Genomic DNA, 27,114 nt, shown 5'->3' on the forward strand with positions numbered 1-27,114 from the left:
CAAATCACGAAGAAACTCCGTAAAGACAACCCAAACGTCTTTATTGATTTTCCTATTTACAAATCACAAAGCTGGCCAAAAAGCAGAGCGTGAACACTGAACGAGAGCATCGGATACATTCATCAGTACAGCACTGGAGTCGAGACGGGCCCAGCTCTGCTTGGAAGGTGACGTGATACAACGGAATACCTCATACTTTTGGAAACAGGCATGTCCAACAAAGAATTACATTCATCTATCTACAAAAGCCAGAATTGCATCAAACTGCATAAAGCCGTTAAGAACAGAAGTTGCTTAGACGTAGCTCAAAGGTTTAACTCCTCACGCTCCCCTCCCCACCAGGGCAGGCTACGAAACCGACCTTGTGGCTGGAAAGGAGGATTCGGGAGAAGAATCTGCATAACAAAGTAGTAGTAAAAACCAGATGCTTTGAGGGAAGAGCCAGCAAGGACGGGCCTCCCTCGGCTGATCTAGCTTGCCCAAGGCCTGCTTTCAAGCCCTGCTATTTCCATAGCCAAGCGGGCAGCTTTGCTTCTTCCAGATCCCACCGATTTCCACTTACTGCCACCTAGGTACGGAAACGTCTGGGGGTGGTACAGCCGCAGCAGGCAAACTCGGCCCAGGTAACGCCGCAGGCCCCTGGTGCGGCGCTCTGGCACTACAAGCGAAGTCCCACAACCTTGGAGAAGCAGAGGCGAAGGGGCAGCAGGGCAGGAGCAGGCAGCTATGTACATCCCAACAGCAGGCAGCTTCCCCCGCGGAGGAAGGAGCGTCTCCGTTCTGCTAATCCGTTTCACAACACTGTTCGCATTGCACAGTCAGGTTCAATAACTAAATCATGGACCTTTTCTTTTTCTTTTCTTTTTTTTTTTTTTTCTTTTTTCCTTTTTTTTTTCTTTTCTTTAAGTACTGGCCATATTAAAAACATCCTACCTTGAAGCAGGCTTACAATATACACATCTTACAATGTCTTCCTAGAGAACATAACACACTATCGACATCTCTAATAGCTACAGATTACTAGGTGCAAGGTGTTCCTGACCGTATTACTGCTGTGTGGTTGATGAGGAGATACCCAGCCAGCCACAGACCAAGGACAGAGCCCAGTCCAGAGGGAGGAAGAGGAGGAGATACCACTTTCCCAATAAGTTACTAGGTACTGAGCCATCTGCATCAGTAAGGGACCACCAGGTTTCTGCTTCTAACATCTAAATAAGGCGGCAACTGCTACCTGGCAAGTTAAGACGACTTCTTAGTGTGCCCAGGAGGTTTTCAAAAGCGAACCTCAGCTTTGAGGCAGCACGATATCACGCCAGCAAGTCCCCCGCAGACTTCTGAAAGCTCTGGCCACTACACCAGAAGGTTCTTTATTTCATTAGAGCTTCCTCTGCAGAAGAGGGGGGAAGAAATAGTCTTGTGGTCTTCAGCAGCGGACAGTGACGCAAGGAAAAGCCACCTCCTCCTTGGTAGGACAGCGTTATCTACTCAGCAAAAATCGTACCTGCTTTTGGGGGAAAAACAACCAATTCTGAACAGGTAGGGAGGTGGCAAAGCCAGATGATATTTGTAAATGTGGCATCTTCCTCGTGAGCCTGTCCGAACAGCCATGTACACAGGCAAACAGAAAAAATCTTTTACGTTTTTCTAAACCGTTTCATGAATCCTCATCTATCTGCTGCATTAATAGGTAACAGGCAGTTGCACATCGAGCCTCTTCCTACTTTGCATCAGGGCAGCAGCGCTCTGAAGCGGCCCAGGGGCGGCTTAGCAATGCACAGAAACAAAAACAAAGACAAAAAAAAAAAAAAAAGAGAGAGGAAAAAAATGCATTGAAACGTGCATGAAAACAGCAGCAATACACAGGAACACAGGGGCCAGGCGAGGCAAGTTCCCTTGCTTGCCAACAACCCCCTGCCGCTATCTTGGAACAAAGGATTTGATTAGCACAGTAACAACTAGTGTGGATTCCCTGCTGCTAACCGCTGCACGGGGGCAGATTTCCCGAGTATCACCCATCATTTTAGATGCGATATAAAGTTTTAAAAAAGCACCACCAGAACTGAGCGCAGCAGCCTGCACACGGGTATGGAGAGCACCCGGCCAGGCCAGAGCTGCCGCCCCTTCCTAGCTCTGCGCAGAGCCATCGGCCATCCGTAGGGGGAGGTCAGTTAGCTGTCGTCAAAGGATTGTCACAAATTAGCGAGAATAGCATGAAAACACTGTAGTCTTTAGAGGCGCTCTAGTTCTGAGGTCTCCCTCAAGGTCGTGTAGTGCTGAAACAGCAGAGCCTCAGTGAAAAGGCCACTTCCTTTAACTTTTTGAAGGCGGCTGCAAACGCTTTGGCCGGCGGGAGGGAACGCGCCAGGCATGGTCTGGCCGAGCCTTGCCACGGCAGCGGTGCTGCTGGACCGACGTGGCCAACCATCTCGCCTCGACTGCTGAGCTAGAGCAGAAGAGGATGGGCAATACAGCCCTCGACTGTCTTTATGCAGGATTATCTCCTCACAGCAAATACAACCACAACCAGAGCCATTTGTTTCCATGCTTCCGACTGGTGGAAAAGCATCTACATTCGTTACAGTCAAAAAAAAAATGCATGTTGTTAGATAGGGTTAATCAGTAAGGTGAAAAATGAGTAGCCACAGACAATCTACAAATGATATTGGTAAACCAGTTAATCTGGTATGTGATAGCAGCAGAATCACTAGCACAAGGCAAAACATGAGCTTTGAAATGATTTTACTGAGACCTTTGGCTAGTGTGGCTCCAATTGGTGTGGTCAAACTCAGCCAGAAATTTAGTTTGGAAGGTCACGGGGAAGAGAACAGAAAAGTCCAGAGCCAACTCCAGAGCTGCACTATGTATAGAAGATGATCTCTGGGATTTGTCCATCCTCCACAGAAGTGCCGTTGTTATTCCCAGCCGCGTAACAGAACGTAAAGCAGGTTTTGGCTCCTGTCGTTGGTGATTCATGGATCACTTTGCGCAGTCCTTTGGTTCCGTAGTGGGAATCTGGACCCTGCGATGATAATAGGAAACAGAAAGAACAGATCAAGACAAGGATCACAGCCCAGCTGGACCCCGGGGCCTGGGTATGCTCTGGAAGGTCTGGCCTCACAACCAGACCTGAAGCAAAGGGCTTTGGCGAGCTCAACACCTCCCCTATTCTGTCTGGTTCTTGCACCTGAGGTATTTTGAACAAAGTTCTCGTCCCTATCAGACTTTACCACTGTATTTAACCAGGTCTCACGTATCAACTTTTTTAAGACAGTGTCAGCAGGCTCTGGACTACACAGCCACAGAACTGGCTGTTTAACTGTATAAAAAGAAAAAAAAAAACATCAATTCATCACTAATATAGCTTAATTACTGTACGCTTGTAGACAAGATAAAAACTAACTCTCAGTGCTGATGGTGAACATTCATGTTGCACCACCATGGTGGAAGGACTAGAGAGCAAACCCTTGAGATTACACCACAGGCGTTGAAAACTGCAGAGCAAGAACCACGTTGCCCTGAAGGGACCAAAGAAACCTGCTCTCCTCCATCTCTATAAACCTCTCTTCTATCCACACCATCTCAGTACGATACCTTTAGAGTAGCACATGCCGTATAGTTGACGTTGGGTAAAATCTCAACGGGCTCTTTGAACATGACCCGGAAAGTGTTTGATGATCCGTCACAGCTGAACCCTGTGTCGTTCTGTCCCAAGACTGTGTTACTGTCTGTGTGGATGATCTGTAAGAAGAACATTAACTTTTAAACTGTAAAGTTAGCTGAACACTGCTTTACACATGTTGGACCTGGCACCTGTGTAGGTGTATCCCCCCAGTTTCAGAGCCCTACTGCGACTGCACCATCCCCCCCGCTGCTTATGCCTGGCTTCGGCACTATGACTACACCGAACCACCGCAGGCTCAGGCCCCAGATATCCCAGGACATTTTATCTCTTCATGCTGAAGCTGAATAGAGGCCTGCAGGTGGATGTTCTCACTTCACTTCACTTGCCTGTCACTGCCAAGAGTTCAGAGGTATCAAAAAGAGACCCTCACAATTAAGGAAGAAACACTGATAGACTGTGCTTGTCTCCTCAGCACTGCTGTGGCAAGAGAATTTTCCTGGAGAAGCTTCTTCAAGTGTTTCAGACTCAGGTTACATATGTGCATCCAGAGAACATGCAGGGGATTTTCCTAAGTCACCCATTAAGCGATCCAGTCTTTGAAATACATCTCTACGGACTTGGTCAACGAACAGGCTAACTCCTACTCATCATCTCCAACACAGACGCTGACTACGTGAGGCTGCACGTTTGCACTCTACAGGCTCAGCACATATAGAGCAACGGTTTTCTTTTCTCTTCTCTCGATGCATCCACTTGTTGAATCTTGATTACTGCATTTGTACAGATTGTAGCAGAAGACAGTCCAAATACAATTGCAACATCCAACCTTTGCTTAAGTACCTGCAGGGCAGAATGAGTTCAGCCTGCTCGGCATGTGAAAGCACGCAGTGTCTTCTCAAACTAAATCACAGCTCTCCGAGATGCATTTCCAAAGCAGCGAACAGGGAGATACTGCACTGACACGCCATGAAAGCTTGCATAAAATTATGACTGTAATAATCCCTCTTATCCCCAGTGCCCCATCTGGCCCACGCTACATCTGCCAACCAGCCGATCTATAAAACAAATACAGATCCTTCTAAGTTAAGAGGTTGTTAAATATTCACTAAAAGAGGTAAAATAGCCCCCACAGCAGCAAATAGGCAGTAAAGACAAAATACCTGTATATTTACTTGGTAATCCGTTGGCCCATGTATGGATCCATATAATCCAAACCCAACTACAAATATCCTTTTGTTTACTGAAAACCTGCAAGAAGAGATCAGGAAAGTCAGACCAACTTGCCACTTCTGTACTGTTTTAGTACAAGGAAGATGCACAAATATCTTCACTCATTTTAATTTCGTACCTATAATTTTATCAAACACATTGCAGTTTTAAGCATAAGGCTTGCTAGTAACCAAAATCCTTTACAGAAGTCGTAATTTGTAAGTTTACGCCTTTGACTATCCTAATGGGCTGGCAATAATTTTGTTTGCTAATTTAAAATGCAAAGCCACATAATCGTATCATCAAATTTCAGAATCCAGGCTTAGAAAGTCCCTCAAGGTTGTGGTACAATGTTAACATCCAAAAACACCAGCCAGGCAAAGGCAGGGCAGCCTGCGGACTAGCGCCCACTCTCACGTCAGCAGCAGTCCTTCCAGCGAGGAAACAGTGGAGACCACTTAAGGTGTCACCATTAGAGATTTCACTGCTGAACACTCAAAGAGCATTTTTAATGTGCTTCTGAGTATTTTCTGGATACTACTGCAGTGTAGCAGCTAGGTGCACTCAAGATTTTCCCAAGCAGAAAATAAGATTTCAATAGCTCTTGAATGCAAGAATCCTTGCTGCCTTAGGCAGGATATTCACCCCAGATGCCCCCCACTACAGCTCTGTCTTCTTGGGTAGCAGAAAGTCTTGGTGCCTGCCAAGCTGCCAACATCATTTCTTCACCTGTCCACCAACTCTTTCAGTCCTGCACATTTCAAAAATAAACATCTGTAGCGAGCTAAAAGCCAATGTTCTGAGAGCAGCATAAAACATTCAGCGTTGAAACTAAACACAAGCTTTGCTAAAGATAAACCCTGATGCTGTCAACATCAGCGAATGTTTGGAGCTAGCAGCTTTCCCAATCACAGCCTTCAGAAAGGGAACGAAAGGCCCAGAAGATCCAGCTGACAGTGCTACTGATACGCAAGGGAACCCCTCATGAGAGGGCCTAGATTTTTATTTTTATTTATTTATTTATTTATTAAGTACTTTATCAGCGTGGGTCCTCTTTCCACCCAAGAAGGCTTTCCCAGTACTTCCTGTCTTGCTCTAACCACTTGGCCACACGACGTTTGCAAACCACCACCGTTTGCCAAGCCAACCTCCACTTCTCTGTCCCCATTACCAACCAGGCTTCGCTGTTTCTCCACACGTTTAGGTCTAAAGAAACTAGACGCTGGCAGAAAAGCGGGCGCAGCAAGCATTTTATCCTAAGCCCTTCCCCAAAACTGCCAAGATTAAAGGGCTTCAACAAGCCACGTTTACACTTTTAACCGTGTAAAATTGATGGAGCGCTAGTTAGCGAACACCCAGGAGCGGCAGAAAGCCACGAGCTGCTTGGCGAATCCAGCCGCCAAGCGCCCGTTCGGCTGCGGGAAGCCGCTGGAAAAGGAGAGGGACAGTCTGCCGAGAGGGCTGCGCGTCCGGGCCAGGCTCACCGCAAGCCTTCGCCGAAAGCTGAGCAAAGAGGCAGCCCGCGTCGCGGACGCAGGTTAACGCATCCGGTGCCGATTTTCCCCGGCAAAACGCTTCCCCCCCCCCCCCCACGGTTCACGCAAGGGTTTGCACGGCGCGAGCTGGGGTCTGGCAGGTAACCTGGCAAGTTTAGGACTAGGGTAGGCTCAAAGCTCAGTACACACGAGTCTATCGGCAGCAGAATTAGCGGTGAAGCTGACCTTATCCTGTCACTAGTCCCACTGTACCCCCAGCGGCTCTCCACCTGCTGGAAACGGCTGATGCTGCACTCCTTCCCTCGCAGGCAGCAGCGCGGTCGGTCGATGAACTCCACCCGCGGCTTGGGGTTCACGGTGAAGTGGAGGAACAGGCTCACCACCTCGCGGTCCGTGAGGATTCCCGACTGCGCGGGCCCTGCGGAGCAACGGGGGAAAAACAGCAGCGCCGTCAGCCTCGGGGCGGAGAGGAAGGGGGGAAAAAAAAAAAAAAACGGTCCGCGACCTTTCGAGATCCAGGCGTGGGGGCCAGCTCGGCTTGCGAACGGGAGCAGGCCACAACCGACGTCGCCAACGGGACCTCGCTGCTGCCGCGGGGCTGCAGAGCCTCCGTGCAGAGCAGGGACGTGAAACAGCAATTAAGCACACGGCTCCACAGGGCCAGAATGCAGTTGGCTACAAGGACTGGTTTAAAAAGCAAAACATTTGGCTAATCCATTCCCTCAGGATATCAAAATACTGATAGCAGAGAGAGTTTTTCATACATTTGGTATTTCACAACATCACCGTCAAGGACCTCATGAAAACCCACGAGGGACAGCAGGAAGGAATGGCACCTGGAATATTTTTTAGCTGAGTCAAAGGTGGTTCAGATCATGCTCTGCTTTGAGTCCCTTCCTGGGGCACTTAATCCCTGCTTTGAGTTTTTTAAGTAGCTTCTTTGCCTGTTATCGGAGAACCTAAGGAAAAAAACGCTAGCGATTCCAGCAAGAGTTGAAACATGTTCTCTCTTTGCTCGAGTAATTAGGTATTTCTTCTGAAGTGCTGCTGAACTCAAGCCTTGGAAACCACTCTGGATACTTTCAAAAGTGGAACTGGGTAAAAATTAGTCAGTATCTCAACTCCTTTAGCAAATAGTTAAAAGCTTCTCTGTGCCTGCATTTAAAAGCCTCTTGCAAATGGAAAAGATGCTACTGCATATTGGAAAAACAGCAGCACTGTTGCATTGCACGCTCTGTAATACAGGAAGCAAATTCCTGGCTACTTTTTGGCCCAATACAACTTAGAGTTGGTTAAATCTGACAATATTTAAAAACTGTGTCCACGAGCATACCCTTGAAAGGCAGACATAACATGGTCCAAGACCGTAATAGGTACAGATGAAAGAATTCAAGGAAGTAGACTGTTAACAAATGAATGAGCTTCAGGATACTTAGCTCAACAAAAATTAACTGATGTTGATCGTGTCTGAACTTATCCTGTGCTGCTGCAATTCAGTTCTCAAATGTTTCAAATTACTTGCTCTGAGGGGAAGGGAGTGACCCATTTGCCAGTTAAAACTCCACGTCCAACACCAGATTATTCAATACACTGCTGAAACCACAGCCTATAAAATCCCTTTCTTGCTTTGGTAGAGGGAGTGAGGAGAATAAATTTCCTTCTCTCACCTCTGCTGTGGTTAGCAAAGGAGTTAGCATCTGCCCAGAAACGTTAAAGGACAAAGTGGAAGCAATACCAAGGTACATCCTTGCTTAAACAACAGTGACCAGTGCAACCGCCCCGGTTTGGCGTTTTGGAGTTTCCTTTTGTTGTAGTGGAGTGAGAAAGCTTAAGAATTCCTCTCAAGGCAAAAAGACTGATCAAAGATCCAAGTCAAGCAAGCTGTCGGTACAGACAGCCTAGGTAGGGGCACAACCACGCTCCCGACTCAAAAGCTTCAACCTGACTATGCCAAAATTAACAAGTCCCTTCGAGTGTGAGGTTGTTTTATATGAGACCTGAAGGGAGGTTTGAAAAAAAAGTAGGATTTACACAAAAATGCAAAGCTCGGTGTACACGCACTGCCTCCTGCCTGCCTTAACGCTATCCAGAAGGATGCCCTCTTTAATTAAGCTAGATGTTAAGCCTATAATCTGCTGCAAAGCTGCTGCTCGGCATGATACACCATGAAGGAATGAAATACGCACCGATGTTTTCACTCGTGCCAACGCAAAGGGAAGTTACCCCGCATGGGTGAACAGCTCTGTCTCCCTGACCAAGGCATTTTTCAAAAGATTCATGTCCCATGCCCTGACACTGCTGTGACGGGCAAAATAAAAACGAGAGCCAAGCTATAATGTATTTTTTTTTATTTCTAATACTCCTCTTCATTTTAGAAAGCTGCACATTAACTGTTATGGAGCCAACACCATCCCTGTTTCCAGAAGTGATTTGTACAGGGCATGGTGTCATTGACCCTTTTTGTTTGTTTGTACAAATAACTGTAACCTAAAACCAGTTTCAGTTTTTGAAACAGCTCCACAGTTGCTTTTAACACAAAAAAAAAATATTTGTTGGTTGTCAGTTTTCAGTCTCTGGAAAATCACCAGAATACAAAGACACAAATAACAGGCAATGAAAACAAAAAAAAATCTTTAGTCAAACTGTTAAATGATTTAGACATCTTTTTAGATCAAGATCTTAATGCAAATGTGGAAAAAAATGTTTTGAGACACAGACTAAACAACACCAACCCTTTAGTTCAAAGGACAGAAAAGTTTCTCCTGTTCTGAGGCTCTGCTCTGAATGGCATCAGCAAGAGGACACCATCACCACCACTGGATAACAGGCAACAGCAAATGGGGAGTGGGCAGGCAACAGCCTCATTTCTCTTGGGGAGCAGGCTACAATCAAAGCGGGTTAGCTGCAACTCCGTTAACTTTGGTTTAAATGTTTGCAATGGTTGGGAAGGGAGGTTGGTGTACCCCTCCTCAGACCTCCACTTTTAGCTGAACAAAAAAGTAACCATCTAAAAATATTATGAATACAGTCAGATAGGATGCTATTTGCTCCTAACTGATGGAGAATCAAAGCCTCAAAAATAAGAGTAAACAATCATGGATGAAAACAGCATTAACACAGTAGATTTTGTACATCAGTGGGAACAGAGTGGGAGATCTCAAATTTAAATTACTACAGAATACGCAGAGAAAATCCACTTTCATGTACTTGATCCTCTGTAGTTCAGAGGAAGCAAAGATTAGGGCTCACAGAAATGCCTTTGTTCAGTTACCTGCTGCAAACTCCTCAATAGTCATCAATGGGAAGCGGATAAGAGAAAGTGCTTTGCCCAGTACTTTCCGCTTGTTCTCTGGAATCACCTGAAGTTGCTGCCGTTGACATTCAGCCTCCGACCAGCGAACCACTGCATTAAATAAACGAACCTCCCGGATCCCCAAGGTATCCCTCTCCAGCACTGCAACCAGGGTGTCTGCAAGGCAGGACGGACAGTGACAACTTTAGGCACTAACCCAAATGACCTGAGTTCACTTAGCCAAAAATACCTTACATACAGCCAAGGCAAGTAATGGAAAACCAATTCAAAAAACTGCATGCTCCCAAACGTGCTGCCTGCAGCCTGCCAGGCGATAAGAAAGATGTATCTGCATATTCCATAAGCAAGTAAGTGACCGGAGCAGCAAACAGTGCCCATTTATTTGGTATGTTAACGGAAGGGAATTCAGGAGAATTCATTCAGTAGAATGAATTGCAACCCAGTTGATGTCAAATTTGGATGAAGCAAGTATCATGAAAGCCAGAAGGTTACCTGTACCTTACTTCCATAGTCCATCTCATTAGGAGAAGGTTAACGTCTGAATTTTAATGTTTAGTAACTGTGCCTAGCAAGTTTGGCTACTGCATATGATAATTTAAATACCCAGTTCTTGCTTCCAAAAACGCAACATCTTTTGAACTCCAAAACCTGAAAAAGACTCAGGGAATGATGCCAACTCTACAAAAGAAGGCAAGTTACACCCACCCAAAACCTGCCAACATCAACAGGAGAAACGGGCTTTGTATCATGCCCAGAAAAATCAAGTTGTACCAAAGTAAGCAGATTCCAGAATATTTCTGCAAATGAGCATGTTCTTTTGCCTTGTCTCTAGCTACTTAATGCCAGGGACTGTTCGTTCAACAGATTGCTTCAGAACAGCAGAGCCACAAAAGAAAAGTGCCAGGTATTAACCTGTAAGAACTTAAGAGTCTAGCTTGTTATGAAAGCCTGTAGAAAGGAAGAAAAAAAGCTTACCCAGATCAATGTCTGTAAACCCCTCCGCATTGATGGCATCTGATGTGTTCTTGTCTATGTTCTCTAGGCAAAGGCTGGCCAGCTGAGGCTCATCAAAAAGTCTTGCCTAGTAATGAAGCAGCAGTCGTTAACACAAAAGGTATTTTTAAGCGGAGTTTATACTAAATAAGGTTTTCCCTTCTCCTCCCCGAGCCATCCTCATTAACTTTGCCTGGCTGCATCATGAATTCATTTGGCTGCAGCAGTCTTTCACAAGCAGTTAAGCATGACAAGGCAAACACTAGAAAAAAAAAATCAGGGTCTAGCATTAGTTCCATTTAAGCTGTACATATCTTCGGGCATGTCTTTGTTTTAACATCACATCGGTTATTACGACTATAGCGCCAGAAAGCACTGTATCAATCGGGTCAGCTCAGCATGGGTGATTTTTACTAAGGCATTTTTAGATTCAAAAGAAAGCTTGGCCCAGTGTCTCCAGGCCTGCTCACTAAGGATACGCAGAAGTGGCCTATTCCGCAAGAACAGAGTCACCCAGATCTCATGTATTTAGTTAAGCTCCGTAACAGGCATTCTGCCCACATCCCAGCGAGACAGACAAAACCCCGCAGGGTATGCAGCTTGCTTAGTGCATATGCATGTTTTGCACAGGAACATCTACTCTGATCCAATTACCTTAAATTCCACCAAAAATAGGGTACTAGTCCAGTCAAACACAAACCTGCACACAGCTTGGATCATCGCTTAGAATTTCTCTGCTTAGCAGAAGTGCAAAGTCATAACAAATTCACTACTATCACAGATCCCCCAGGACCACCAGGGTACGTCACCATCCCTATGCCTAGCATAAGCAGAAAAGAGTTTTTTTTAGAGCCCCTCAGACACATGGGAACACAGCACTTGGACAATTTCCTATTTCCGATGTTTTGTCTTTGCTATTTAGGAAGTGCCCATCTTAACACCACACCTAACATGACAGTGCAACAATACTCTGGGATTTGAATTCACTACCATAGGAAATGTCTAAAAACTGTGTTTTGGGCTGGGAATCCTGTCACTCATAGAGGCTAGCACTCCTGGACCTCTTCTACTTCACACTTGTCCACAGCCTGCAGAGTTCAGTAGAGCCCACCTTGAACACGGAGGCCTCGAGAGCAAAGAGCTGAAACAATATTCAGTTTTTGCATGGACTAGGCAAGCTTCAACAGTAAAATCACCTGCTCTCAGTGCTGGAGGCCTGCCAACATGCTGCACTATTGGCATCTAAGAGTTGTGACTGATTCAGCCTTTATTACTGTAATAGTTCTCTTTTGACACATGAAGGACTTGTGTTACACTCTCCCCAGAGTGGCTTTAGGCAAGCTATTATTCCTTTGTTGATCAAAGTGACATTTGCATGTACATCTGGCACAAAAGAGCATCACGGTTCACTATGTGGCACAAACAATCAGGAAAACTGTTTGCCACTTATGTTTCTGCCAGAAATCTGCTTGAAATACTGTCAACATCACATTTGCTAGACCAGCAGGATTCAGCAGGGATACACGCAGAGGGAGTTTGCAATTTGAGGCCATATGACCAGCTGTCCACAGTCTTGAGCCTGTTGGGAAATGTTTCATACAAGATGTATCCTAGATCTTGAGCCTGTAACTGACGCCACAAATTGCTGGATTTGAGCAAAAACAGAGTCTGACGTTCAAACAGATGAACCAAAACTGTCAGTACCTTGAGAACAGATTCACAAGGTGAGGTGCCTTGTGCAGCCAGTCTTGAGATCCAGACATGTTTCTCAAAGAATCCCAACATTTCAAAGACTTGTTATACTGTGATACTGAACAGTAAAAAAAAACCTAGATATGAATCACTAGTGATAACTGATCATAACAGATGAAACACAAACTGCTTTTGTGGAGCAAAAGGAATCAGGAAAGCCCATCTCCATCTGGCATTTCAGCTGCCCAGTGCACTGACAATTAGACAGTGTGTCAGGTAGTATCTCATTTTTGGTATCTGAAAATCTAGGACACCTTCTTTTGCCAAACAAGGACCACTGTGACTTGCAAAGAAGTCACCATGAACCTATATGTTACCAGGTCAAAGTCGTGAAGTCAGGTGGCAGAGATGTACTGTGCCACAGAATCCCTGCATGAGAAATACCATCAAAAAGTTTATTTCTCCAGTTCTCATGAAGCGATCACTAACATAAGATGCCTCTTTGAAAACCAGCATCTGCAGGAAAGATCTCACTTCAGCTTAGCTCCTGATCTTTCAGGTTTCAGGCCACCGAACCCAAAGAACAAGAGAGCTGCAGCCAAAGAGTTACAATTGCCCTACCACGAATCAGATGGGAGCACAGATTTGGCTACCATCACTCAAGCAAGAACCTTTGAGTCTTGAGTCTTCTGACTCTTTCCCAGGGAAGGGGGGTGTGATTCTTTCCATGTCACAGAGGCCGCCTCACCCATTTATGGCATGTGGAAAACAGCCAAGTTAAAAAAGGATGTAGGAAGCAAGACATGGTATTTTACATTAAGCACTGGATGCAGCAAGAGCTGAATTCCCAGCAGAGTATATCTACAAGGGCAATTTAAAGCGGAACCAATACAAGTACTTGACACAAATATTTAAACCCAAATAAAATTCCAGTTTAATCACAGCAAAGAGCTCAGCAGCAACTTCTTTAGGCCAAAACTGCCTCATATCTCTGTCAGAAAACTACTGGTGTAGACACTCCACGGATGCAGTAACTAAAGCCATACACACTTGTGACAAGGAGGAAGACAGCCAGCAGCCAGCTATCACTGGTCAACAGAGCCAAACCCCTATAGCCAGACCATCCTAATGTGCTGGTTCCCAAGTCAAAGTGACTATGAAGACTCCTCTGCAAAGCTCACTTAACATCAGAAATTATGGTAGCTTTTCTGAGCTGGATGATATGAAATTTTCCTTCAAAGTTAGTCAAAAAAAAAGAAAAAAAAAAGGTCCATCCTTTAAACGATGGGAACTTGCACATACAACGCCTATCTGTTTCTTGTCCTACACCATTGAGAACAAGATGCCCCTGGCAACAGCTAGGGACACTAACACACAGGCAATTGCAGGGCTACAGCCTGGAAATCACTGATGTGTCATCAGCTGTTACCAGAGAGGGCCTAGGCCAAGAAAGCCAATGGTATCCTGGGGTGCATTAGGAAAAGTGTTGCCAGTAGGTCGAGGGAGGTGATCCTGCCCCTTTGCTCAGCCCTGGTGAGGCCATACCTGGAGTGCTGTGTTCAATTTTGCGCTCACCAGGACAAGAGAGACACGGACCTACCAGAGTGAGTCCAGCATAGGACTACGAAGACTGGAGCATCTGCGAGAGCTGGGCCTGTTTAGCCTGGAGAAGAGAAGACTGAGAGGGGATCTTATTAATGTCTACAAATACCTTAAGGAAGGGTGTCAAGAGGATGAGGCCAGGCTCTTTTCAGTGGTGCCAAGCAACAACTGAAACACAGGAAGTTCCACCTAAACATGAGGAAAAACTACCTTCCTGTGAGAGTGACAGAGCACTGGAACAAGTTGTCCAGAGAAGCTGTGGAGTCTCCTTCTCCTAGAGATATTCAAAACCTGCCTGGACGTGATCCTGTCCAACATGCTCTACAAGACCCTGCTTGAGCAGAGGGGTTGGACTAGATGATCTCCAGAGGTCCCTTCCAACCTCAACCCTTCTGTGTGTGTGTCTGTGCATACTTTCCTATTCTGAGGAATCTTGCTCAAAGGACTTAATGCAAACAGTCACAAACTCACCTGTGTTAACAGCATGAATGCGTTGTCTGCTCGGAGGTTTTTTTTAAGAAACTCCACACAATGAGCTTCAAGGGCTGGAACTGCGTATTTTTTAGCTGTGTAAAGCGTTGTCATAACAGTCTCTGGTCCAATCTGAACTTCGTCTGAATAAAGAAATCTGAAAGCATGTAAACAAACATTGGTCTCTTGTTATCTTACTAGCTACACAAGGAGTCAGTGTGTAATTAAAAAAAGACACCTTGAAATTCAAAAAGCCATGTCTGTGCCACCCTCCTGGCTCTATTTGTTATATTTGAGAGCAGGAACAGTCTTCAAATCCTTTCTGCTGACTCTGGTTTATTATGGAGATACAGTTTTTATCTTGTCATAGGATAACGCTTAAAGAATGAGGGAGAAGGAAAAAGTTTACAGATTACTTTATCAGATATTTCAGCTGTCTAGTATCCCCACATCCAATGAGCTGTTTAGGCTAATGCTTATGCTAGGCTAGAACAGCCTCTGGCCAAGTTTAGCTTTTAAGTTAAAATTTTAAGCTGTTCAGTTAGACTAAACACGGACAAAAAAAAATCAATCTAGTCTGACTACTTAGAAGAGAAGCTCCATTTTAAATACTAATTCAAAAGTGATCAGAAGCAGTTAAACATATACATCCACTGCAGCTGGTGAGAGATGCTTTATCCATAGCCCACTTTCCCTCATCTCTCCACTCTATATACTGAAGTCTCTATTAAAACACAAACTGCTCCATTTCATTATACAGATGTTAAAATACAGCATGCAACGTAATATAAAGAAATAGTTAATCGCGATAAAAAACAAGGACTGCCGTGCTGCTAGCAAAGCAGCAGACTCCACTGTTAGGCCAAAACAAGGAAGTACATTCATACTACATGGAAAAATAAAGGTCTTCATAAGAGGCCTGACTGACCCTCCTCAAACCCAAGCATGCTGATTAGGGACAACAGGAACTGACAGACTGAATTCAGTAAAAGTAATTACGCACTTGATATTAGTCCTAATCCCATGCAGAGTTTTTTGTTTACTGTTTTTCCTTTAACCAGCCAAGCATTTGCCAATCAGGATCTGGAAGTTACTAAACAGGCACTGAGCACAGAGATGTAACACTAGGTCTGTTAATAGGGCTTGGCATACCTCTTCGACAGGAGATTTGGAAAACTCCAGTAATTCCTTCTCCCGGATTTCTCCAAAGGCCTCGGGAGGCACAATAACACTTTGTGTTGCAGCTGTCCCCAGAGGCTTCATGCAGCAACAGGGCTCTTTCTACAAGCACACAAGGCAGCATTCCTCTCTGCAGGGACTCGCTGCAGAGCAGCAAGAGCGTTCCCGGTCCTCTAGTTACACAGAGGGTCAGGATGCAATTCAGAGAACCATAAACAGAGGGATTCGGAGGAAGGGGAGCGCTCTCGTTGCTGTTGAAAGCAGGCTTCTGTGTTGCTCTAGAGTATCTGTTAACAGCATCAAGCCACAGGCTCACAAATGTATTTTGCCCACATCCCTTCATCGGTCCTATTTTCACTAAGTAATCCTTTTTATTACAAGATTAAAGGAACACAGTTGCTTTAAAAATAACCAGTTCTATTTATTGCAATGACTATGGTAGCAGTCCAGACAGCGTACACTAACATGGATAACAGAGATGCTCAAACCATGGAAAAGCGTAGTATTAGTTTTGAAAGCAGAGTTAGATTGTAGCCCCAGACTATCAAAAAGCTCCTCGAGTTACATGTGGTGGAAGCAGGGGGAATCCCCACGCAGTGACAGCAGACCTAAAGGCCACCAGCCCACAAACACTGCTAGACTCTGGTTTCCAGAAGGGACCTTCTGCTGAACATTCACAACTGGCAGTTTCTTCCTTGAGAAAGGAAGAGTCTCCCCTGATCCTAAAGCATTAAGTCATGGTCTGGACCAGATCCAGAGACATATGTAAGTATCAGCTTCCATTTCAGATCAGCGTTTGGAACAGCTGTTTTTACTCTACCAACACTCATACCAGGTACTTGGTAAGCTTTCCACGGGAAAGCAGCACCCAAGCTTCCCTTGGCACATTTAAGTTTTGAGCATTTTAAAAGCAATCAGATCCACCTTAGATTTTAGCATCTAAGATATCACTGGGCCACATGCAGAACTACCTTAGGAAAACTGTAAGCCTTAGCATCACCATAATACAATTTATTCTACAGAAAATATAAACATTTCTGTAGAAAACAGCTGCAACTGATCACTGCAGTCTTTCCAGATGATGGTTCTCTTCCAAGATCGTATTGTATAGCTGCTGAAACCGGGGAAATAACTCGATTTTGCCTCTAATTCACTCACTATTTTAACACGACTAAGTCTTAAAGATAGATGGTAACTCCAGACTCCAGCGAGATCTAACAGGCTGATAAAATCATACGTCAGTTAGAGGGATTCCCTGTGTGCCGATGTCCGATTTAAAGGGAGCCAAAGGGGAGGGGGTTAAGGAGCTCCTTGTTACTGCTGGCCTCTCGTTTTAGGAAAGATCATTTTAAAAATCTTTTCAGATAGCACTGTCACAACTAAAGCACTTCTTGAAGGTAAAGCAAAAAGTGTGCCAAAGCTATACATAGACACTGTTCCCAATACAAAGCAAGCGGGGAACGTGTCAAGAGCAAGAGATTGGAAACCCCTAGAAGTAGGTTACAGAAATCCTATTGAAACAGGACAATAACTCTTCAGTGCACATTCAGGATTGCTGCTGGATGTTATATGGTGCCAGCCGGGCTTAAAGAAATCGGTCAATAGGATGTTACAGCCCCTTCCTCCTCCTTCCCCTTAGGGCACAGACTTACAACACACTGACTACTGCCTGCTAGCCACCACTGTACACACTCTTATTCCAAGGTAAATTCAAAAATGGCTCCAAGAAAGAGGAATAAAACATGCACAAGGCTAGCTACTGTGCAGAATAGCTGACATCCATTTCACACCCTTGCTCACCTGTGATAACTTGCTCACATGCTCGTGATCTAAATGGGCTCCAAGTATTCGTAATTTATAAAGCATTAAGATTACTTCCCCCTCCTACTTCTTTTAAAGAGCACTAGGATCAAATCAAACCACTTCATGAAAGAGAATTTATGGGACTCTGTCTAAACAGTTAAGTACCAATTTAACTACAACAGCTAGCATGCCAACTTATTCCAGTTGCTAATCAGAACACCTCCCTAGCGCTGCATTTGCATGGTGTAACTGTATAACATGCAAGTATATAACATATTTACAAAATAAAAATATACAGTTTAGTTTTGCCCATACTGGAAAGTATCAGCAGGAGGATGCATTCATTTAACTATTGCTAAACCAAGATATGAAGCAAGTCAGATATTTTTGTGCAATAGATGTACAAGACATTTACCGAAGAAAAGAGGAATTTAACACTAGCATTTAAATGAGCTTGAACAGATCAAAGAGGCATTTTGTTTAGAAACTTAATGATCTCCACTTCACAAAATGGTTCACTGCTTTCACCGAAAATATCCCTGTCTACAATAAATCTGCTCATTCCTGTTATGCCGTACATGAAAAGACACTTACTTTAGCAAAGCTAGGAAGGCAGCAGGCTCCACATCAGGCAGCTCAATCTCCGTTGAAGTTGTGGCCATTCCACCATTAAACATTGCATCGAAGACTGCACTTCCCACAGCCAACACAAACCTAAGGTTTATTTTAAAAAATAAAGAAAAAGAAAAACATTTACGTTAACTCATATTTACTTAAAAAACCAAAAAAATCCCAGTTGAGTTCCTGTTACCGAGGCCACCCCCAGGGAAAGTATATCACCCATAAGGCTAAAGCAAAACTGTTTTGCAACAGAAGGGAGTGTCAGGCTTTCCTTTTATTTATTGCGAATTTCCAAAGCTGCTAGCAACTTCATTCTGAAGCCCTATCTCCGTGTACAACATAATTATGGTTCCCAGAAGACAGATTTTGTGCATCATGGAACAGAACATCTGTAGCTTTACAAGGCTTTGTGCTTTACAAAGTCCTCATATGAGCCTATGCTCCTTTACCAGGTTGAGAAACTAATATACAAAGCAGTTAAAGAAATCAGGTTCTACCACTGCAAAGAGCCCAAGTCTCGGCCCAAACCCTCATAGTCAAATACAGAAAATACCTACAGAAAACTCCTCACTACGCATTTCCCATCCTCCTTCCCCCTCTCCTAAACAGCGCACGCTCCAGGCGAAAACCGTGATTACGGCGGAGCAAGGACTCAAGACACGCGGACCGCTTCAACCCCTCGGGCAGCGTCGCCTCGGAGCCGGGGACGCGAGCGTCTCCGCAGACCCGCGCGCGCCACCCGCTCGACGCCCACCGCCGGCTCCTCTCGCCTTCTGCACGCAAAACCTGCTCCGCGCTCCGCCGCGAAGGCGGGCAGGACGTCGCGCGCAGCAAACCAGCAGCTTTAGGGGCGCTCGGAGCCTCCGTGCGCTGCCGCGAGGCGATGAACAGAGAAAGACACGTTATCAGCCCCGAAGAAAGAGGAAGCAAGAGTTCCCTCCGAGCAGGTTTGAGGCTGAAAATAATCTTTCGCTGTTCCCACGTAAACAAGACCGTTTCCCTCACTGATAAAAACCAGCTCTGGTTTTAGCAGGAGACGCAGACCTGTGCTGCCGACCTGCTGTAGCTGCCTTACACCTTAGAAAAGCCGTTTTGAGAATCCTCACGGCTGCAAAATTCAGCAAGGGGGTTTCTCCTCGTGAAAGCGTTTCAGCTCCCGGCGGCCACAATCCGACAGCTCCTGGAAGTTACGTACGGCGAAGGCCACCGCGGCCGCCTCGGCTCGACCGACGAGCGCGGGGAAACGGGGGAGACGAGACCGCAGAAGCGATCGCTGCAGCCGCTTCTCTTAGCGGTTATGAAAAGGGAAGAGCTGGAAAACGCCGGGGCCGGCACCGCAGCAGTTTGAAGCACGCTCGGATGGAGAGAAGCATCAAGAACTGCGGGCAGAAAACCATACGTGACAAGCAGCACGAGCGAAAGCACTCGCGTACGCCGACTCTACGGAACAGTCCACCGCTACAGGAAAGTTTCAGTTAGATTTCACTGCAGTAGGATTGAATTCAAATATCTACCTATAGATTTTTTTTTTTCATTAAAATATGTATATACTCATTTTTCCCTCTCCTCCCAGAGAAGCAATAGAGCAAAGCGTCACAGACGTGCCAGGCTTGTCTGCCACGACAGACTATTTGGCTGACAAACTGGCTTTCCATCGTTTCTGATCAGTTAAGAGAGCTAGGAACATACCACAGCGGTCTAAAAAAGAAAAGGATGCAGATGCGTATCTCTATCGACCAAAATTCTGGAGAGAAATTGCAAGAACAAATAGAAGAAAATCTCGTTCACAATACTAGAATTGCAGGACGAAACAACAAAATCCTTCTTCACGCAAAAGCAGGGATGCTGCCAAAACAGTCGCAGGCACTGTTTGCTACTAAAGTTAACATAAATTAATTGTGCCCTAATTTTTTTTTCAAACTCAGAGCCAGCACAGCGTACATGCTCAATTAGAGGAGGACCTTCAGAAGTGATTTGAAAAGGATACTCCTTTAACAAATAAATAAATAAATAAGTCAGCTTTCAAATTTTTGCTTCCATTTCAATCAGGAACGAATCCGTCTGATTTCCTTCTCCCCTCCAATGGCTGAACCCTAAAGGGATCCCAGTAAGTCACAGAAACACACATGGGCCTGCAAAAGTTGGAGTCTTACTGTCAGTAAGCCAGGAGGGTGGCAGCATTAAGGGGACGCAAATAACCTAAGGAAATCCCTGCCTGCATGGTGTCTACTTACTCTCGCTATAACGAACGCTTAAGACTGCTCTGAAAATACCAGCAATGTGCACAGTAAGGTGCAGATAACCTACTTCACTTTTTCCTCTATACACTTCGTTTTCCCCAACCATGCCAGTCCGTGGACAGCAAAACAAAAAGAGGGCTTTCATTTCAGAAGAGAAAAACAAGACTATTAAGCCAAACTGGCAGAGTAAGAGAGCTTTGATTTTTTTTTCCGCATGTTTTCTAAAACCAGCTTTGAAGCTGATGCGCTTTTAAACCAGAGCTATGCAAAGCCCTGCAGAGCCTGCAACAGGTACGAGTAGGGACCGGCACGCAGCAAGCCTCTCTCCTCCCAACCCCAAGAAACACGGCCCAGCGCAAGCCCCTAGTTCTCCAGGGGGGAATGCAGACACCCAGCACCCACCGGAGCGACCCACCTCTGTCAGAGGAAGAACTCAAGCATCACGGCTTATTTTCAAACAACAGTAGGGTGGCCAAAACAAAGTGGACTCCCAAAACGAGCAGAAGCCAAGTCGAAGGACTAAGGAAGGGAGTGCTGATCCTCCACATGTGTAAGTATAAAAGTAAACTCTGACTCTCAGCAGGAGAAGAGTCACAGGGCCCTGGGTGAGGTTAATAATTTGATTTGTCCTAGGATCCAAAGTTGACTGTGCAGGCGCTCATTAAGCTTCTGGAAGCCTACAAGAAAGTTTGTCTTTTATTACGTTATTTACAACTTCTTACCCACCAGTTCCACGATGCTTCTCTGTCCACCGTGGTATCGCACCCTGTCACTTAGTTTAGTTTGTATACCCAACAGTCCGGCTCCGTTTCTAGGCACTCTGTTAACACCAGCAATAAAATAAACCGTTCAAGAACCCCAGCTGTCCCGTCACTGCGTACCACCTCCCTGCTCCATCCACTCCGCTGCAGAAAAATCTTAAAACATCCGTGTTTCTGACGAGCTGACACAGGAGCAGAGCAACATGTGATGTGCTGGAGCTCTGTGAAACCGCAGGCGATGAGAAGCTAATGAACGAGGTGGGTGACACTCGCCACCTCCTCCCAGTGCAAGGACTAGGGACACCAATTGAAGCTAGGAGAAGGCAGGTCCCCAAAGCCCGCGGAGGAGGAGCTGCTCGCACATGACACAGCTCTGGGAGTCGAGCGAGCGGACAGCCTGCTACGCGACACCGTAGGCGCCGCAAGTTTACACGCATCCAGGAAAAAACAGGACCAGCTCAGAAAAGAGGCAGCTGGAAACAGCTGCCAAAAGCCTTCTCAGACGGTCCCCAAAGTGCAAAGCCCCTGGAATATATTCAGGGGTGCACTGCCACACACTTGCTCCATTTCTTTACTTCCATTTTGGGCCATGTTTTTCATCTGATTAACAAGTTTAATTATCTCATCTACGCAGCTCTGAGTAGAAGAGGTTCAGATGATGCTAATCGCACTGGCTGCATCAAGCACATCAATCTGGAAAGAGACACACATGGAAACCACACAAGTTCCATCTTACTGTTGGGCCTAATCAATACGTCGAGTGTGGCCACATTAGTATCACGCAGCTTCTTGACAGCCTGCTCGATCTGGCGTCTGTCAGCTTTGACATCAGAAACACAGGGCTGTTCTTCTTCATGGCTGATTCAGCAGCCGGCGGGAACAAGCCAATGGCCTCAAGATCAGGCTCGTTCCAGGGTACGCGAGCTGTTTCTGCAGGCTTTGGAGCCTCCTGAAGGTGAGCTACGTCTGATCTTCTTAAGGCTGTGGATGTTTCCCAGACGCTTGGCAATATGAACCTTTCTTCTCCCAACAGTGCCTTCACAGACAAAATGAAAGTTTGCTCTCAGCAGCTACGTGACATATCTGATGTCTGCTCCTACCTCTATGGCTTTACACAAGCTCATGAACTTGCCACGCTCTCTTAAACATACCTTAACGTATAGCTGACTATGTCATTCTCCTCTCGCCCACATTATCACCAGGCCTGGATAACATCACCTGTGGTCTACGATCAGCCAGCCTGTGCATCGCTTCATGCCCTGAAACCCCTGATGCGCCATCCCTGCTCTGCTCTTTCTTGGAGGTGCCCAAAGAGAGAGGAGCCACGCTATCACATCCAGCGCTCGCAGGACTGCAGCTCTCAGATTATTTTGCGCTATCCAGGTTACCGCCAAACTTGACGATTTCTAACGCGCCACACAACCATGGCAAATACTGCAAGGGCTAGGCTCATCAATGAGATTTTGTGGACCACTTCTCAAGGCACTACCAGCCGCTGTTCAAGACCTCCATTTAGGATATTCTCCTACTCTTTATACCTGGCCTGGACTGGCCTGAAAATTACTGCAGTAAGATCAGACTGCAGAAATATTTACCTGTTAATTGGGCATGATTTCAGACACCGAATAGCAAAGCATGAACATCAGCCCTTGCAAATAAGCTGAAGCAATACAGCACCTCTCAAATTAAATTCATAATTTCTTTGCACCTCAACTCCAGTACAAAATATCTGCTGCTGTCAAGCTGCTGTGGGAGAACTGAGCACAGAAGGGGTCTGGGTGGTTTTATTTTAAGCCCTCTGCTTCCAAAATAACCACAGTACTTCATGAATCATCAGGATATCCCAAATGTAATATCACAAAGGCAAGTTTTACTAAAATCCATCTAATCCATAACCAGGATGTCAGAGCATGACACACGCTATTCTATCTTCAACATCCAGAGTGCCAGATGGATTTCAGAGCAATTAAGCAGCATTTCACTTAGGGGCTGTTTTCTTTTTTTAAAGCTTAATTTATTTTCCACTTATTTCTAGGCTGAACATTGCCCCTCCCCATCCAGTTCTCAGGACAGGAGCGAGCTTACTCAAACACTAATTATGCTTCAAATCATAAAAGAACTAATCCTGCCTCCTTAATACCAGAACAGTCCCAAACGACTGCAGTGCAATTGAAAGGAGCTGCCCCAAGAAGCATCGAAGGTCAGTTAGCCAGATCAGTTTTGTATTATCCAGGTGGAGGCAGTTTCCAACTCTTCAGCGAGGAACCAGTTCAGAACTGCAAATTCCTAAACGGCAGCTTGGCCTTAAACATTAACCCAGAGTAGCCAGCTCACGTTCAGATGTTGTTCTCAGCACAACGCTTTCAGAAGCGAGGGTTTTGCATTACAGTGGCGGTGCGATTACCCCCCACAAAAATACGGGCCTTCAGCACAGGCTCCCTAGTGATTATTTTTAAAAACCAGTTTCTGCCGTTCTACCACAGAATTTGCTTTCTCAAATCATTACTCTTTCCCTTCTGCCCCAATGCACACACAAACCCCTGCTTCTTTTGGCGAGGAGCAAACAATCTCGGAGAATATTCTTCCTCTCCTCCGCCACCTATATAAAAACAAGGATTGCTTCGGAGGGACATCTACGGATTTGTTTTTTCCTGCTGCGCTTCTGCTGGCCGCTCATCCAGCACCCCTCGGTCGCACCTACCCTCCAGGGAAAACGCTGCACAACTGGAAGTTAGACCCCGTCATATGATTTGGTGAGCACATTAAGAAACATTAAGTCAAATCTGAGAGTTTGGAGGGATCTGACACAACAACAGTCCATCAAGCCAAAAAGCAGAGTCACCCCTAAGCATGTCCACACCACCACGTGAAACACTGAGCCGTGGCTCTGGATCCCCGCGTGCCGCAGACCCGGCGATCCCTGCTCCATCCATCCCTGCCATCTCGGAGGTGTCGGAGGCCTGGCTATCACGTTACCACTGGGGCGTGCATCCTCTGGCTAGCGGCTCCCAACAACGGATAAAACATGGAGCGAAGTTATGTGATCCCTATTTTTGCTCTTGGGAAGGGAGAGAGGACCAGAATGCCCCGGTGGTGGCCGGTGGCACATCGTTCCCCAGAAGGTGCCGGGGAGCCACAGCCATCCCTGATCCCTGTCCCGCAGTGGGGCTCCTCACCGGTGTCAAGCCCCTCTCCTCCCCCCCAGTGCCCAGTCATGGGGCAGGAAGGGCACCCGCCATCCCACAGCTGGCCGGGTCCCCCCGGGGCACCCCACAGCACCCGGGTCAGCTGCTGGCAGCATATTCCCCCCTCACCCCCGGCTCAGATGCCTGGGCCCCCAGGCCTGGGGCACCCCAACAGCCTGCCCCCCTAACCAGACCGGGATGTCTGGGCCTCCCCCACAGCCTGCCCCCCTGGCTCGGACGCCTTGGCCCCCACACATGGGGCACCCCTACATCCAGCCCCCCTCCTCCACAGCCAGGCTCGAACGCCTGGGCCCCCGGGCCTGGGTACCCCCCATCCTGCCCCCCCCCCAAGGCAGACTTGGCCGCCTGGGCCCCCGGGCCTGGGTACCCCCCATCCTGCCCCCCCCACCCCCCCCCCCGCCCCAGCCAGGCTCGGACGCCTGGGCCCCCAGGCCTGCGGCCCCTCCACAGCCGGCCCGCTCCCCGCACGGCCGGGCGGGAGGCCTCCCCCCTCCCTCCCCTGCTCTCCCCTCCCCCCCGGGCCGGCTCGGACGCCTGGGCCCCCGGCGCGGTGCCCACCTGTGGGCCGGGATGCGCTGCGACCCGCGGCCCTTGCCCACCAGGAAGTGCACGTCGCTGAGCACCTCGTTGTTGAAGAGGAAGGCGAAGCGCTCCTGCACCGTGGGCTTCGTCGCCTGCCAGTTATAGACCGGCTCCCGCTGCAGCGCCCCGCCGGCGCCGCCCGCCCCGCCGGCCCCCCCGGCCGCCGCCGGGCCCCCCGCGCCGCCTCCGCCGCCGCCGCCCGCCGCCGGGTTGGCGGCCCCGCACTGGTTGTAGGTGAGGCCGGGCGGCGAGGAGGGGGCGCCGTTGGTGCAGGCGGCGGCGGCGGCGCCGTTGCCCGGCGGCGGAGGCGGCGGCGGCGGCGGCTGCGGGCCGGAGCAGGAGAGGCCCCCGGGGCCCCCGCCGCTCCCACCGGCCGCCATCTTGTGCGGAGGCGCAGGAGCGGGCGGCGCGGGGCGGCGCTGCAGCAGCAGCAGCACCAGGAGCGGCGGCGGGCGGGACACGGCGGCGGCCGGCAGCAGGAGGGGGGCGGCGGCGGCGGCGATGGCGGCGGGGCGGGCGGCGCCGCGGCTGCTGCTGATGCAGAGAGCCGGGCAGCAGCGGCGCATGGGGCACGGCGCGGCGCCGCCGCCGGCCGGGCCGGGCCAGGGCAGGGAGCGGCGGCGGCGGCGGCGGCGGGCGGGGAGGGGCGGCGGCGGCGGCGGGCGGGGGAGCGCGGCGGGCGGGGCCGCGCCGCCCCGCGCCGGGGGCAGGCCGGGGTGCGGGCAGGGCCGCGAGGGGCCGGTCGGGGGCGGGGGGGGGGAGCAGCACCGGGAGGGGCGGGTGCGAGGGGTGAGGGGGCAGATATGGGGCCTGAGGTGGGCACCCCCGGGGGTGGGGGGCAGATCTGGGGGGTGGGAGAGCAGCACCGTGAAGGGCTGAGGGGGGCAATCCCGAGAGGATCTGGGGCTGAGGGGGGCAGCGGTCACGGGGCAGTTCTGGGGGGCACAGGGGCAGTTCTGGGGGGCACGGGGTAGTTCTGGGGGGTACAGGGGCAGTTCCAGGGGGCACGGGGCAGTTCTGGGGGGCACAGCAGTTCTGGGGAGTTGGAGGCACAGTGAGTGCAGGAGCTACCCCGAGAGGGGCAGATCTGGGGGGAAGCAAGCGACAGTCCTTGAGGGGGGCAGTTCGGGGGGGGGGGTAGAAGGGATGGAGGGGTGCAGGGCAATCCTGTGAGGGGGGTAATTTTGGGCGGTGAGGAGGCAGTCCAGTGAGAGGGGAAATTCTGGGGGTTATGAGGGGTGAATGTGGGGGTGAGGAATTGGGGAGGGGGCAATTTGGAGGGGGGCTGAGGAGTTTGAGAGATTCGGACCCCGGTGTGGGGCAGTCCCAGGCGAGAGGAGAAGCGAGGGGGGCTGGGGAGGAGGCAGGGGGTGCAGGGGCATGTGTGTGTGGGGGGGGAGGTTGGGCACCCATGGGTCCGAGGGGCGGCAGTTTTGGGGGGCTGGGGAGGGCAGAGGGTTGGGTGCGAGGGGCGCTCCTATGTCACCTTCCTACTCTTCCAAACCACCTTTTCCTGCAGAGCAGAGACCCTGGTGTCCCAAGGACGTGGTGATTTGTGCCCGGTAATTCCTCAGAAGAATTAGCCCGGAGGGACTGGCTGCTTCTGCTGACGCACAGGGCCTGCTTGCCCGCGAGCGCAGCGTTACCGCCTGCTAACGAAGGAGCTTCCGTCGCGCAGGAAAGGCTGCTCCACGCAGGCCTAATCCCTCACCTGATTATGTGCTGCTGCCACCTCACTGTGGCCATGGAGATCCTGCGAGATGTCAGTGCGCTCCCTTCCTCTGCCCTGCAAGATAGCTCAGCAGAAATGCATGCTGGCCTGCAGACAACAACAGATATTTATCTCTTCACCAGCCAGTGTGAGGTATAAAGTGGCACAGAGGACAGGAGGAATCTGTAAGGCAGAAAATTAATTAAGAGGTTCTGTTGTTGCCTTACTGTGATCTCAGTAACCGAACCATTAAAGCAAAGGTGATTTATTCTTCATGGGGTAATTACATTCCCCCTTTCTCTGTTGTCTGCTCCCTGAACTATGTTCCTCTTTCAGAGGTGTGTGCACATGCATTTGTGAGCAACTGTGTGGTCCTTGATTCAACGTGTTCGGTACCTATTGAGCAAGGAGACATCGTGTCCTCCCTTTCTGTTCTCTGCGATTTTGCATTATTGTTTTTGCATTATAATTTCTTTAATGCACGATGACATGCTATTTATATTGATTTGCGGCTTGGAGACCCTTTCATATCTCGGGACTATCATGGATCAATCACTATAGCCAGCTGTTGCCATGGCATATCCCAGTGATATTATAGCACTGTTGTTTTTGA

General features: G+C 48.3%; 1 protein-coding gene and 1 long non-coding RNA gene across 2 annotated transcripts; one reads left to right on the forward strand and one right to left on the reverse strand.

The window, feature by feature from the left end:
* Positions 1 to 20: 20 nt before the first annotated feature.
* BTBD2 (BTB domain containing 2) lies at positions 21 to 25,356 on the reverse strand. Its single transcript, XM_062595992.1, has 9 exons — positions 24,767 to 25,356; positions 17,975 to 18,094; positions 14,399 to 14,555; positions 10,616 to 10,721; positions 9,599 to 9,796; positions 6,553 to 6,745; positions 4,783 to 4,870; positions 3,592 to 3,738; positions 21 to 3,019 (listed from the first exon to the last, which is right to left on the reverse strand). The coding sequence occupies exons 1-9, from the start codon at positions 25,354 to 25,356 to the stop codon at positions 2,858 to 2,860; spliced, it is 1,761 nt and encodes a 586-aa protein (XP_062451976.1). The 3' UTR covers positions 21 to 2,857.
* LOC134151462 (uncharacterized) lies at positions 24,957 to 27,114 on the forward strand. The gene is made up of 2 exons (XR_009960861.1): positions 24,957 to 25,024; positions 26,310 to 27,114. It is a non-coding gene; the product is annotated as an uncharacterized LOC134151462 (long non-coding RNA).

Source organism: Rhea pennata, chromosome 27, assembly GCF_028389875.1.
Source record: "Rhea pennata isolate bPtePen1 chromosome 27, bPtePen1.pri, whole genome shotgun sequence".
NCBI lineage: Eukaryota > Metazoa > Chordata > Aves > Rheiformes > Rheidae > Rhea > Rhea pennata.

What these genes read in the sequence shown, in the direction of transcription:
- BTBD2 (XM_062595992.1), bottom strand. Translation starts at nt 25,356, where the DNA reads ATGCGCCGCTGCTGCCCGGCTCTCTGCATCAGCAGCAGCCGCGGCGCC. An exon ending in TATTGAGGAGTTTGCAGCAG is followed by an intron (nt 6,746 to 9,598) that starts GTAACTGAACAA and finishes GTTGCTCCGCAG; the next exon opens with GGCCCGCGCAGTCGGGAATC. An exon ending in GGGACTAGTGACAGGATAAG is followed by an intron (nt 4,871 to 6,552) that starts GTCAGCTTCACC and finishes CTCTTCTTGCAG; the next exon opens with GTTTTCAGTAAACAAAAGGA.